The 14,454-nt window shown below is 38.4% G+C and overlaps 1 protein-coding gene across 3 annotated transcripts; it reads left to right on the top strand.

Annotated features, from left to right (window-relative positions):
- Positions 1–404: 404 nt before the first annotated feature.
- KLRD1 (killer cell lectin like receptor D1) lies at positions 405–12,243 on the top strand. 3 transcript variants are annotated; one of them, XM_025402393.1, is made up of 7 exons: positions 405–504; positions 4,111–4,217; positions 5,515–5,607; positions 5,753–5,815; positions 7,915–8,066; positions 9,529–9,632; positions 10,764–12,243. In XM_025402393.1, the coding sequence occupies exons 2-7, from the start codon at positions 4,211–4,213 to the stop codon at positions 10,882–10,884; spliced, it is 540 nt and encodes a 179-aa protein (XP_025258178.1). In that variant the 5' UTR covers positions 405–504; positions 4,111–4,210; the 3' UTR covers positions 10,885–12,243. The 3 variants fall into 3 exon arrangements, with proteins under 3 accessions (XP_025258178.1, XP_025258179.1, XP_025258180.1); XM_025402394.1 differs by lacking the exons at positions 405–504; positions 5,753–5,815 and having other exon boundaries at positions 4,083–4,217; positions 10,764–12,211; XM_025402395.1 differs by lacking the exons at positions 405–504; positions 5,515–5,607 and having other exon boundaries at positions 4,174–4,217; positions 10,764–12,211.
- Positions 12,244–14,454: the final 2,211 nt, after the last annotated feature.

The following is a 14,454-nucleotide window of genomic DNA, read 5'->3' as shown; positions in this document are numbered from 1 at the left end:
GTGGATTGTCAAATCAGTATCACAAGCATCCTCAGAGATTTCACCCAGTATCATGCTTTACTCATAATTTTAGTTATAATTGTGAGATGCAGACAAAACAGTGGAAAACCCAGGCCTGCAAAAGCACCTACTCATTCTTACTTTCCCCTTAGGACACACTGTGGCCCAGACAAACAGATAAACATATGAGGTCTCTTAAAGGTGTTTGTGGCTGTACCATTTACACAAAAGGAGATGTTTTGGTCATGTCACATCTCCATTTTATACTCAGATGGTTACATGGTTATGGTTACCCATAGTTTATGTGACATTTTTGCAGGAAGCCAGCCTCCATAAACTCACAATTTCTAGTTGTATGGTTTTTTTTTTTCTTTCTTTCTTTTTTTTTTTTTTTTACAGTGTGCTTTGCTCTTGTCACCCTGGCTGGAGTGCAGTGGTATGATCTCAGCTCATCGAGTTCAAGAGTCTCTCATGCCTCAGCCTCCCAAGTAGCAGGGGTTACAGGTATGTGCCACCATGCTTGACTAATTTTGTATTTTTAGTAGAGACAGGGTTTCTCCATGTTGGCCAGGCTGGCCTCGAACTCCTGACCTCAGGTGATCCACCTGCCTCCGTCTCCCAAAGTACTGGGATTACAGGTGTGAGCCACCACGCCCGGCCTTCGTTTTATGTTATTTGATTTTACCACTAACAATTTTAGACAATCTAATACATCCTGCTAAAATCATTCCATTGATAAGGATTTTGCAAGCAAAACCCACTATATATAAAAAACCACTATAGCTAGTAGGTTTGTTATTAGCATGTTTACAATGAGATTTTACCAGGTCAGTGACGTCTTTTGTTTTTTCTCAGGGAGCCCTCTCTCCCTGTTAAAAGAATGATTTGCAGCCTGATGTGAGCAATTTTCTTTCCGCTCAAAGAATGCATTTTCTAAAAGCAGTGAGATCAAAATAAATTTTTCTTTTGATACTAGAATGTATACTATTATTGTGTTCTGCATTTTAGTTATAAATTTTTAGGTGGGGAAAAGACGTCACTGTTTATATGTTAAGTGAACATTAGCTTCTTTTCCCCGGCTTTTGACTAAGGTTTAAAAGTTGACTTAGCTATTGAAGTCATCACTTGCTCTGAACAAGGGCACTAGTAAACTGCAGGGGAAGAAGAGGGCGTCTTCCTGCAGCGGATACTAGGGAATGGGAGATCCTGCAAAAAGAGATGTTCTTTTGGCAGGATACCTAACTTTTCTAAAGCAAATTTATATAAGTGAAGCTCGATATGTCAGCGGAATTTAGTTTGGGTTCTCTTGGCAGCACACCCAGAGAATACTTTGAATGGAAACTTTATTTGGAATTGTGTATGGAATAAAGGTAGGAAAGGAAGTGCAATAGGAAAGGGCAGGTGGAACACAATAAAGGTTATTTTCTTAATCCAGCTTCTAGAGGTGGTGACTAGAGCATAACACTATAGAGTAATTCTGGGAAATGGGGCAAAACACAGTGTTCAGAATTATCTGACTTTAGGGCTGAGACTGCTAGACTATATAGCAAATCACAAGATTCATTTGTCGAGGCCCATTCTGGTGATGATTATTCAGCACTTCCGGATTAGCATGTCTGAGAGCAGCAAGGCTTTCAGCAGTTATTGAAGAAAAAAAGAGCCCATAGATACAGCTATACCGATAACTAGCTGGCCATAGTTCCCCAAATATTCCAAGGGACAAAAGCGAGGCAATGATAACCTCAGGTCTCAGGAAAAAGTGGAGACGAGTGGGAGAGATACAGTACATGGAAACCATTCACCTGCCTACGTACAAAAATAAATAAAAAGAACAGAGACCAGGCGCAGTGGCTCACGCCTGTAATCTCAGCACTTTGGGAGGCCGAGGCAGGAGGATCATGAGGTCAGGAGATCGAGACCTTCCTGGCTAACACGGTGAAACACCGTCTCTACTAAAAAAAAAAAAAAATACAAAAAATAAAAAAATTAGCCAGGTGCCTGTAGCCCCAGCTACTCGGGAGGCTGAGGCAGGAGAATGGCGTGAAGCTGGGAGGCGGAGCTTGCAGTGAGCAGAGATCGCACCAATGCACTCCGGCCTGGGAGACAGAGCCAGACTCTGTCTCAAAAAAGGAAGACGAAGACGAAGACGAAGACGAAGACGACGACGAAGAAGAAGAAGAAGAAGAAGAAGAAGAAGAAGAAGAAGAAGAAGAAGAAGAAGAAGAAGAAGAAGGAGAAGAAGAAGAAGAAGAAGAAGAAGAAGAAGAAGGAGGAGGAGGAGGAGGAGGAGGAGGAGGAACAATCAGAGTTGGCAGCTCAGAAAGAGTTAAAGGAAGGAGGTGTGTGTATATATATATATTTTTTTAACTGTGTGTGTGTGTGTGTGTGTGTGTGTGTATGTGTGTGTTTAGGTATCTTAAATATTTAAGCCTGGAGTTCTTGAAGTGAACTTGTATTTGTTGGATTTTTATTTCTAAGTCAGTGAACTAAGATGAAAAAAAAGGACAATGATTGATGGATGTATTCTCACCAAACATGGTTCTAAAAACTTAGAATAACTTCCAAATAAAGGTGTTTCTCTTAGTACTGAAAATGTAGTAATAATCCCTATTGCACATTCTGTCATAAATTTATACTGTCTCAAGAGAAAAACTAAAAGCAAACCCCTAATCTCCAATATTTTAAGGCAATTTTACATGGGGGGAAAATAATCAATATCAGATAGGTTTCTTCCAGATCAGCTTTTTCTAACACTAAAACTAAAAATGAATAGATTTCAAGTAAGCAAAGGATTTTTAAATAAATCACTTCAATTACGATTTGCATATCATCTGGATGAAGTAGATTTTATGCTTATATTCCTCACTGAGGAGTTATAGCTCAACAAATTTGGTGGTGCAATGAAAGCAGCTCTATGCACACAATGCAAACTGAAAAGATGGAAAGTTTAGACTTCATAAAAACTGAGAAATCAAAGTAGTCTTTTTTCTTCATTTTTTTCTGTTGTTGGTTGAAAGCCCATCTTTTACAAAAAGGTTTATCTATAGTAATGTTATAATGCTTGAACATAAACAGTATACAAAATATAATACACAAAACGTTTATTTGAGTGTCTGCTTTTGTATGGGGATGCATGGTAGATTGTATTTCCAGATACTATATCATGGATCAAAATCTCTCCTTTCAAGATTCTTATTATAGCCAATCTCTTCCACATTGAAAATTTGACCTGTTCCACATTTGATATTCCCATTAACAAGGTTACTCTTCTGTGGACAAAAAAGTGTATATTGAAGTATCAGTATAGTATCTGAAGTAGATAACACACTAAACAATATAATAATGTATCAGTAAAAATAAGGAAAATAAAGAAGCTGAAGTCATGCTTAAAGAACTTTAAGAAAATGAAAATTGAGGTGTTGAAAAAAGCTTTTAAGGCTAATGTGAATGAGGCATTCAAGTGGGAAACCCATCCAGTTCTACCTTTTTGAACTTTGCCTGTCATGGCCAGGATAATTAGGTAGAGATCAGAAGAACAGAGTGAGAAATGGACATCCCAATTTATGTGACCTTGGGCAAATTACTTCGCTCTGTATGCCTCAGTTTTCTCATTGACTGATTGAGAATATTTATATATCTTTACTATCAAGGCATTTACAGAAATAAATGAGCTAACATATGCCAAGCGCTTTAAATTGTGTAAAGCACAAGGTAAGTAATAAATGTTTATTGTTATTAAAAAAGGAAAATTCCATGAGTAATTTTGTTATACTAAGTAAATTTACCTTTGGTTTGACCATCATTTCCTTCATGTTCCAGATAACTCTTTAAAATGAATTTGATTTTCAAACAATAAAAAACAAAACAGCAACAAAACTCCCTCTCACCTCCTCTCACCTTCTTTAGTCCTTGCCAAAGTGTTAATATTACAGAAGTACTGTGAGAATTTCCTGTGTTGTGGTTCCTGGAACACTTTAGAGGCTTGTGATTCTACTGCTTCTTATTCACACTAAAATACATGTCTCACCAATAGATGATTCAAGAACATCATTTAAATGCACAATTTTTCATTCTCTTTTTTGGCTAAATTTCTTCATACTCAACTTTCAGATTCTTTAATCTCCAGCTCAGCTCCAACAATTCAACGCTGTTCTACCTGAAAAAGTACACATCGTGCCTTCTCTACTTCGCTCTTGGAACATAATTTCTCATGGCAGGTATGTGTGATTTCAGTCACTAAATTAAAAATAACCAGAAAAGCTATTTCTTGGATTGGCTAATTTTGGGGTAATGCTTTAAGAGAAAAGGACATGATTAACAGTGGATGTTTTTAGGATTTTCATGCGTTAGCACTTTCCACGTTCATTTTATTTTCCTGATTCTTCATTGTGTAACTTCGACATGATTTCAGGAAGTTTTTCTCACAGGTTTGAAGAATGACTTCTGACAGGTCTACCTTTAAATTCTGAATGAGAACTGAACTTTAGCCAAGTTGAATTGTGAGCAACAGTATTCTAGCATAGCAATAGAAAATGCCAAATATTAATGACACAATGCTGAAAAGTTTTAAATTTACTATTTATGTCGTGACATCCAAAAATTACACAAATGAACAGTTTGACACATTGTACTGTTGTTCATGACAACATCACTCTTTGAGAGTGTGTCCATGTTAGAATCTCCTAATGTGGAACTGTTTTAGGTGAAAAGCCTAGAAGCAAGTAATTTTGGGTATGAACAAACGTAATGTTCTTGGGTTATTCATGTATGTTCAATGTACTGTGAAATGAAGCCAGGCCTCCAAAGTGTTACCCATATATTTGTCGTTATCAGTTATCACACCAAGTCCAGAATGTTCCTATGTCTTCTTTTCCCTATAATACCTCTATGAACCCATGAGCAGCTAGACATTTATCAGAGCAAAACCTGCATTGAGATGAGGAGGGGACATACTCTCAGTAGTATTATTGTGACAATGGTAGACTATGTTAAATGAAAGATTCTTGAGCTAGACACACTTTCATTTGATTTCTGACTTGGATACTTACTCGCTTTGATACCTTGAGAAAATAACATCATTATTGGACCTTATGTTTTCTCATCTATATAGTGAGAATCATACTATCTATCCTCTGATTTTGTTGAGAGAATAAAAATAAATGTCTGTTAGGTAAGTCCATAAAACACAACGTGGTGCCCGTTAACATCTTATTCCTCCAGCTCTTTAAGCATCTCTGCCAATTTAAAACATAAATGGTAAACTCACTTTACTGTGACAGAGCTGGTAGAGAAGAAAATGTTTGAATAATCTTCCTGAAGAATAAGATACATCACATAAAAATGTTGGTATTGGGTGAAGTCCTGATTGGAAAGTCTTCAGTGTTTTATTGGCAAGATGACTCCATTATCAAATGAAAGAATGTTGTTGGATTCTCCCTCACTAGTTTCTACTTTTAAGAACTCAGCTCCTGTGTTTGCTCTTTAAGTCATTACTCTGTCTGTCTTTCTCTACAGTGTTCAAGACCACTCTGTGGAGGTTAATTTCTGGGACCTTAGGGATAATATGCCTTTCGTTGATGGCTACGTTGGGAATTCTGTTGAAAAATTGTAAGTTTTTCTAAGCAAGTCTCCATAAAAATCAAAACTGTGATGACATCATTTAATAATAAAGGCTTCATCTTACTAATGTGTAATATTTTATTATTTCGTAAACCCATACCTAATTAAACAAATTTTTAAACATGTCTTATAGCTTTTACTAAACTGAGTGTTGAGCCAGCATATACTCCAGGACCCAACATAGAACTCCAGAAAGGTAGGTCACATTTTTTGGAAAACTTAGCATTGATAAGGGATTACACAAGCAGTTTCTTGTTTTTCACACAGAAAGTCATGATGGAATATTATACGTAGTAATAGAAATTTGCCTACCAGTGTAGGATAGTCTCATTTTACATTACTCAATCTAATGTAAAAATGATTAAATTACATTGAATGTGTATCATTTGTACATTTAACTAATCAGGAAAATAGTAGCCTGAAATGAAAGATATGTTTCCTATATGAGTGCTCATAAATAAGAAACAAAAAATAAACCACAGGAAATGTTACAGTTAATCTTTATTACCTGCCTGAATTTGCTTATAACCTATACTTTTGCATCTCATTACTTTTCCTTTTGCTCCTTCTATAATCCAGAATACAGTGCACAGATTTCTAAACCTTACTTATCCAGTGAAAGCCAGCTCAAAGTCCAATTTTTGTTTTTGGAGACGGATTTTGCTCTTGTCATCCAGGCTGGAGTGTAGTGGCGTGAACTTGGCTCACTGCCACAGCCACCTCCCAGGTTCAAGCGATTCTCCCACCTTCCTGCCTCAGCCTCCCAAGTAGCTGGGACTACATGTGCCCGCCACCATGCCCCGCTAATTTTTGTGTTATTAGTAGAGTCGGGGTTTCGCCATGTTGGCAGGCTGGTCTCGAACTCCTGACCTCCGGTCATCCACCTGCCTGGGCTTCCAAAGTGTTGGGATTATAGGCATGAGCCACTGTACCCGGCAGAGCCACTGCACCCGGCCCCGATTTTCTGAATATATTTTTTTCAGAATGCGCCCCAAGTTGTCTCACCATCATCTGTGATTATATAGTGCTTTATTTACAGTGCAACATCTTGGTCAGGCACAGTGGCTCACGCCTGTAATCCCAGCAGTTTGGGAGGCTGAGATAGGCATATTACTTGAGGTCAGAAGTTTGAGACGGGCCAATCCCGTCTGTACTAAAAATACAAAAATTAGCCAGACATGGAGGCATGCACCTGTAGTATCAGTTACTCAGGAGGCTGAGGCACAAGAATCACTTGAACCTGGGAGGTGGAGGTTGCAGTGAGCTGAGATGGTGCCACTGCACTCCAGCTTGGGCAATAGAGCAAGACTCTGTCTCAAAAACAATTAAAAAATATAAAAATATAGTGCAACATCTTCAGCACCACATATATGGCAAAGATTTGAGTGCCTATGATGTGTCATGCTTTTTATTACTGTGGATAACAAATGTTGAAGACACTATTATTGATAAAATGTATAATTAAGCCTCAAGATAATTGGTTTATTTATATTCCCTTTTCAAAAATAACATATCCAAACATGTCAAAATTCTCCAAATGTACCGTATTCTTTTCTGACTCAGAAAGTATGCTAAAATGTTTTCCTCCTTTAAATCTTTTTCATCTAATTAACTCCTATTTATGCTACAGTACTTAGTTTTGGGTCACTTCCTCAAAAAAAGGTTCTTGTAACTGGCCCTCATCTTAGACTCTGCTACATGCTGTTTTAACATACTTAACTTTTTTTTTAGTCTTGCTCTGTCGCCCAGGCTGGAGTGCAGTGGCCGGATCTCAGCTCACTGCAAGCTCCGCCTCCTGCGTTTACGCCATTCTCCTGCCTCAGCCTCCCGAGTAGCTGGGACTACAGGCGCCCGCCACCTCGCCTGGCTAGTTTATTGTATTTTTTAGTAGAGACGGAGTTTCACTGGGTTAGCCAGGATAGTCTAGATCTCCTGACCTCGTGATCCGCCCGTCTCCGCCTCCCAAAGTGCTGAGATTACAGGCTTGAGCCACCGCGCCCGGCCTAACATACTTAATTTTTTTGCACTTATCCAAATCATCACTAAATATCGTTAATAAATTATTGAAAATTATATAATTGTGATTCTATCTTTAGAATATAATCTCCATGAGGAAAAAGCATCATGTTCATGTCTAATTAGTTCACATTAGTAGCCCCTGAAGTGTGGTGTATACAGTAGATTCTGAAAGAATGTTAAAAGAATACACAGCAAATAATTTTTGAATAATTAAATAGCATTGAAAGAAATGTCTAGTCTCCAGTGTCATTAGTCACGCTTTATCTTTTCTGTCAGACTCTGACTGCTGTTCTTGCCACGAAAAATGGGTTGGGTACCGATGCAACTGTTACTTCATTTCCAGTGAAGAGAAAACGTGGAAGGAAAGTAGGCATTTCTGCGCCTCTCAGAAATCCAGTCTGCTTCAGCTTCAAAACAGAGATGAGCTGGCATGTGCTAAGTCTGATTTTCTACATTTTCTTTGATCTAGAAAAAATATACTATCTGAACAAATTAAATACTTTAAGTCATTAATCACATAGTAAGTGGACGGTTACATTGGAATTGAGTTATCTGTTCTGTGTACCTTAAAGTAGTCATTGTAAAATCTATATTAAATTCCTCAGTGATTTGTATCATGAGAATACAAATCAAGCTAGGTGCCAAATAAAGTGAAAGAAACTTTTCAGGAAGAATTCAAAGAAGATAATAGGTCATTACATTTACCCATTTTATTTGAAGAACCAACTACATGACTGTAATTTTTAGCTCTTTTAATTGAATTTATAATTTCTTTGATAATTTTATATTTTTTGTCATCTTTCTAGGATATAAACTAGCATGGAAAATACGGTAAGAAAAAGTACCGAATTCTTTTTTTTTTAGACAGAGCTTTACTCTGTTGCCCAGGCTGGAGTGCACTGGTGCGATCTTGGTTCACTGCAACCTCCGCCTCCTGGGTTCAAGTGATTCTTCTGCCTCAGCCTCCTGAGTAGCTGGGATTTCAGGCACTCACCACCAGGCCTAACACTTTTTGTATTTTTAGTAGAGACAGGGTTTTGCCATGTTGGCCAGGCTGGTCTTGAACTCCCGGCCTCGGGTGATCCACCCGCCTGGGCCTCCCAAAGTGCTAGGATTACAGGCATGAGCCACCAAGCCTGCGCCTGGCCCTAATTACCCAATTCTTTTTTTTTTTTTTTTTTTAGAAGGAGTCTTGCTCTGTCGCCCAGGCTGGAGTGCGGTGGCGCCATCTCGGCTCACTGCAATCTCCACCTCCCAGATTCACGCCATTCTCCTGCCTCAGCCTCCTGAGTAGCTGGGACTACAGGCGCCCGCCACCACGCCCGGCTAATTTTTTTGTATTTTTAGTAGAGACGGGTTTTCACTATAACGCCAAGATGGTCTCGATTTCCTGACCTCGTGATCCTCCCGCCTTGGCCTCCCAAAGTGCTGGGATTACAGGCATGCGCCACCGTGCCCAGCCCCTAATTACCCAATTCTTAAGAAAAAGTGAAAAAATTCTCCTGCTGTACGCGGCACCTTTGCTGATTATATGTTGAGCAGATTATACCCATGGGATTCATCCTTCACAATACCATTATTTTGGAATCAAATTTAATCATTGATCCCCCGTGAAGAAAGTGTTCCCTAAAGACTCTATCTCCCTTTATAAGGTTTCTAATTCTTCAAGAAGTGAGATTTTGTAGTATTTTTTCTCCATATATGAATGGGCCTGATAAATGAGAACTCTGAGTTATGTGACTATACCTTTTAAAGAGGAAGTTAAAAATAATTTCCGTTTGTGTAATGGACAGGCTGAATCTTATTGTAAACGCTGACTTGCCCTCAAAATATGTTATTCCCAGAGTAGATTAAAAATAGATTAATGTGATTGTCTTTTACCTGAAGCAGGATTTTATGAGCTCCAGTCACCATTTTTACTGGATTGGACTCTCTTACAGTGAGGAGCACACCGCCTGGTTGTGGGAGAATGGCTCTGCACTCTCCCAGTATCTGTGAGTTTCTGGCGATCATGGCCTTTTTTGCTCTTTACGAATGTGTCCTTAGATGTGATTAGTAAAGGTAACGTCCAGGAGCACTGTAGCTGAAATAACCTGGTCTAGGGCATGAGAATACAGGAAAAGGAAAAGGTACAACAAAATAACAATTTTAGATCTGCCTAGAACATCCAAGTTAACGCTCAAGTGACGTGAAAGTTAGTGTACTTGTGGCCATAAAAGAACTTTTAACATATACGTTGTTTTTGCCTTAGTACAAGCCCTTGGAATTACATGTGCATGTACAGATACTCATATACACAGAGGCAGTCCAGAAAAAGTAATATATTTATTATTTTATCTATTCTGGTAGATCCCAATATTCTCAGCACTGTCTTATGTTTTATATGCTGTAGGCTCATTTTCTGTATGTGTGTACTTTTTGAATCTCATTTTCATTTATAAACATGAGATTTGCAGCATGACACAGGGACAAAGTTTATGCTCTTGTTTGTTTTCCTAGACTAGATCAGATAATACATCTTAAATAAAATAGAAGAAAAGCATATCGGCCGGGCGCGGTGGCTCAAGCCTGTAATCCCAGCACTTTGGGAGGCCGAGACGGGCGGATCACGAGGTCAGGAGATCGAGACCATCCTGGCTAACACGGTGAAACCCCGTCTCTACTAAAAAATACAAAAAACTAGCCGGGCGAGGTGGCCGGCGCCTGTAGTCCCAGCTACTCGGGAGGCTGAGGCAGGAGAATGGCATAAACCCGGGAGGCGGAGCTTGCAGTGAGCTGAGATCGGGCCACTGTACTCCAGCCTGGGCGACAGAGCGAGACTCCGTCTCAAAAAAAAAAAACAAAAAAAAAGAAAAGCATATCACATATTTAAACCATTAACGACAACAGAAAAACAGCAAGGAAAAGCTCCTGGCCTCAATGCTATTGATTAGTAAGAAAATAACTGGGTATTTTGTAGCATTACACTAGAGAACCATGAAAATTGTGGTTACTGAAAGAAAAAAAGGACTCAATATGTTAATATCTCACTCAAATGCTTTTAAAAGTTATATCATTTAATTGAAAAATTATCTGAACATTCTCACTTCTTTTTGTGCATATTAACATTTTCTTCTTCATTACAGATTTCCATCTTTTGAAACTTTTAAACCAAAGAACTGCATAGCATTTAATTCAAAGGGAAATGCTTTAGACGAATCCTGTGAAACTAAAAATCGTTATATCTGTAAGCAACAGCTCATTTAAACGTTTCTTGGGGCAGAGAAGGTGGCGAGTAAAGACCCAACATTACTAATAATGACACAGTTACCTGTTATATTGTTACTAATTGTCTGCTTCTGGAGTCTATAAAATGTTTTCAAACAGTGTCTTACACAATTGTCATAGATGTGAAACAATGTGTTTTAAAATTGATGAAATTTGTATATCTACATTTGAAATTATAAAATTAATATGAAGAATTTTATGAGTATTTTGATTTAATGTATCTATTTAATGTTAAATTCGATGTCGTTTTATTGCACGTTTATGTAATTTTATTTACATTCTTGCAAATTCTCAGCACAAATTTCAATAAAATTTAATTCACGTCAAATAAAATTTACAAAATAAAATTTAACTCACATTGCCCAGGCTGGAGTGCAGTGGCAAGATCATAGCTCATTGCAACCTCAACTCCTGGGCTCAAGTGATCCTCCTGATTCAGCCTCCCAAGTAGCTAGGACTACAGGCTCCACACCACTATGCCCAGCTAATTTTTAATTTTTTTGAAGACAAGGTCTCACTGTGTTGCCCAGGCTGGTCTTGATCTCCTGGCCTCAAGGGATTCTGCCACCTTGGATTCCCAAAGTGCTAAGATTGCAGGTGTGAACCACCATCCCTGGCCCTCTTCACATTCTTGTATGAAGATTGATTTAGGAAAAATGCACTTCAGTTAACTGACAAAATATATAGGATGAAATGTAGTATCTTTCAAATGTTTAATTTGAACTAAGAGAGCTTATGCATTGCACTTTCTGGAGATTTGTAATGTTTTGGATTTGTTGTCCATGTGATTACAAAATAATATATTTTTAATTAAAAAATTTAAAATAATACAGGCAAGCATGTAACGATTATAAATTTTTTTTTTTGCACCAACTCTCCTATCTCCCTGACCTCTTCTCATTAGGCTTTATCTTCTGTATTGATTTTAACACTTAGAGTAGTTTTCTCTGTTATGAATCAAAGCTGGTCTATTTTCATCATTTTCGTGATGAAAAAATTCATTTTGATTGACTTAGGATGGAAGGATTTGGACTGGGTCCGGTGGTTTATGCCTGTAATCCCAGCACTTTGGGAGGCCAAGGTGGGTGGCTCACTTGAGGTCAGGAGTTTGAGACCAGCTTGGCCAACATGGTGAAACCCTCTCTCTACTAAAAATACAAAAATTAGCTGGGCATGGTGGTGTGTGCCTGTAATCCCAGCTATTTGGGAGGCTGAGGTGAGAGGATCTCTTGAACCTGGGAGGCGGAGATTGCAGTGAGCCGAGATTGTACCACTGCACTCCAGCCTGGTCGACAGAGCAAGACTCCTCTCCAAAAAAAAAAAAAAAAAAAAAAAAAAGATAGAAGGATTTGGAACCTTAATTGCATCTGAAAAACTGCCTCACCTTTGTTATTTAGTGTACTCTAACCACAGAGTAACATCCCATCATAATCCCAAATTCTACTCAAACTAAAGGGGAAGGGATTATGCAGGTGTGTGCTAGGCCACTGGTGTACCAATTAGAAACCACTTTAGAGTTACGCCTACTGTACTCACATAATCCTAAAAATATGTTACAACTGCTACTTCATAGTTTATGCCATTTATTTTATTTATTTATTATTATTATTTTCTTGAGACACGGTTTCATTCCCACTACAGCCCAGGCTGTAGTGTAGTGATGCAATCATGGTTCACTGCAACTTCAACTTCCCAGGTTCAGGTAATCCTCCCACCTCAGCCTTCTGAGTACTTGGGACTAAGGTACAAGCCATCATGCCCAGCTAATTTTTTGTATTATTTGTAGAGATGGGGTTTCGCATTGTTACCCAGGCTGGTCTCGAACTGTTGGGCTCAAGGGTTCTGCCCGCTTTGGCCTCCCAAAGTGCTGGAATTACAGGCATAATGTATCCGGCCAGTTTATGTAATTTAAACACTGCCTTTTGGTTCCTTAATTCGCGTATGCTAGGACAAGTAATTATTTTCTGTTTTTCTCAATACATTAATTATTGGTTCCTCCATTAGTTGTGAAGTTCTAATTAGGGAAAAGGAGTTAGGCTGGTGGGAGCAGGGGAAAGCAGAAAGAGAAAGCAGATAAGCTATGAGTCTGCCTTTCTTCATGTCCAGGATATGGGCCATGTGCTAACCTATCACCAGACACCTGCAAGTTAGCTCACTGCAACCTTGGCGTTATCAGTACTGGACAAAGCCCTCTGCAGCATACAGCATACACAATATTCCATAAAATCTTCAGCTAGCCTTTGTTTCTTTGTAGTCAGTTTTTCTTCTGCTGATGCTGCCTGTTACCTCCCTGGAAACATATTTTCCTACTTTTCTTTAATAAATCTGCCTTTCTTTACCTACAACTGTCTTGGTAAATTCTTCTACCTCAATGCCACCTGCCCAGACAGCCATTGCTCACCCACAACATTAGTGTATTAGTCCATTCTTATGCTGCTAATAAAGATATACCCAAGACTGGGAAATTTATAAAATAAAGAGGTTGAATTGACTCACAGTTCTGCAGGGCTGGAGAAGCCTCCGGAAACTGTCACTAAGTATTAATATGTCACATAGCAATAGATAAGCAATACATATTTTGGTACCCAGAATGAAGTTACCGTTATAAAGAAAAAAAAAAGACACTAAAGTTTTGGAGTGCTTGAAAACAGGCAGTGGATGGAGGCTAAAAGGACAGGAAAGACTGAAACCTTCTAGTACAAGCTTATAGTAGGGAAGAGAAAACATTAGAAACTGGAGAAAGTAAAAATCTTTCTATTTAGTACCAGAAAGTTTAGCAACACTTTTGTCTGTAGTATTGTGGAAGGTAGAAAATGTACTTAATGAATTAAGAGAATGCTCTAAAGTGATTTCTAGTCAGAGTGTTGAAGATACTGTCTGATTTCTTCCTACTACTTATATTACAATGCTATAGAAGACACATAACCTAATGGAAGGGCTGTTAAGCGAAAGAAGTCAGAACTTGATAGTTTTGAGATTCCTGGACTCTCAAGTGTTAGCATGTCAAAAATGCTAAAATTGAGAAATAGATTCTGAGCAAAGGTCCAATCTAGAGTGCTCTGAGGAAAGCATGATTCTAAAGAAGAAGGTGTGCGCGTGTCTAAAATTTCCTGAAAATGTCATAGAAGGAACACAAGTAGTGCCTCAATTCAATCAGACAAAGGATTTATAAAGGTCAAATAATAGGGCTTCTAGGAAGCCCTAGGGCATTGTCCCTCAGGTATCTCAGCAGAAGCTCCAGGTAGAGAGAAGATTGAAGAGATTTATGTGTGTAGTTTTTACAAATAGAATTCATAGAAAACCTCAAAACATTTTTGAGATGACTATGTCAGTAGAAAAATGACAATGAAGTGCTTCCTTTTATTAAAAAGTAAGAATGATTCAAAGGACAGAACTAAGAACCTGTAAGGTGGATCCAAGAGTTATGAAGAGTCATTTTATAGCAGAAACAGGACTGAGTCCTAATCAAATGAGTCCCAACGTTTGCTATGCTAGATTTTAAATTATTATGCGTCAGTGACTCCTTTGTAATTCTCATGCCCCTCCCTC

The sequence above is a fragment of the Theropithecus gelada genome, chromosome 11, assembly GCF_003255815.1.
Source record: "Theropithecus gelada isolate Dixy chromosome 11, Tgel_1.0, whole genome shotgun sequence".
NCBI lineage: Eukaryota > Metazoa > Chordata > Mammalia > Primates > Cercopithecidae > Theropithecus > Theropithecus gelada.
The sequence above is the reverse complement of the archived record's forward strand: the minus strand, read 5'-3'. Positions and strand labels throughout refer to the sequence as shown.

What these genes read in the sequence shown, in the direction of transcription:
- KLRD1 (XM_025402393.1), top strand. An exon ending in TTCAAAACAGAGATGAGCTG is followed by an intron (nt 8,067 to 9,528) that starts GCATGTGCTAAG and finishes TACCTGAAGCAG; the next exon opens with GATTTTATGAGCTCCAGTCA. An exon ending in TCTGCACTCTCCCAGTATCT is followed by an intron (nt 9,633 to 10,763) that starts GTGAGTTTCTGG and finishes TCTTCATTACAG; the next exon opens with ATTTCCATCTTTTGAAACTT.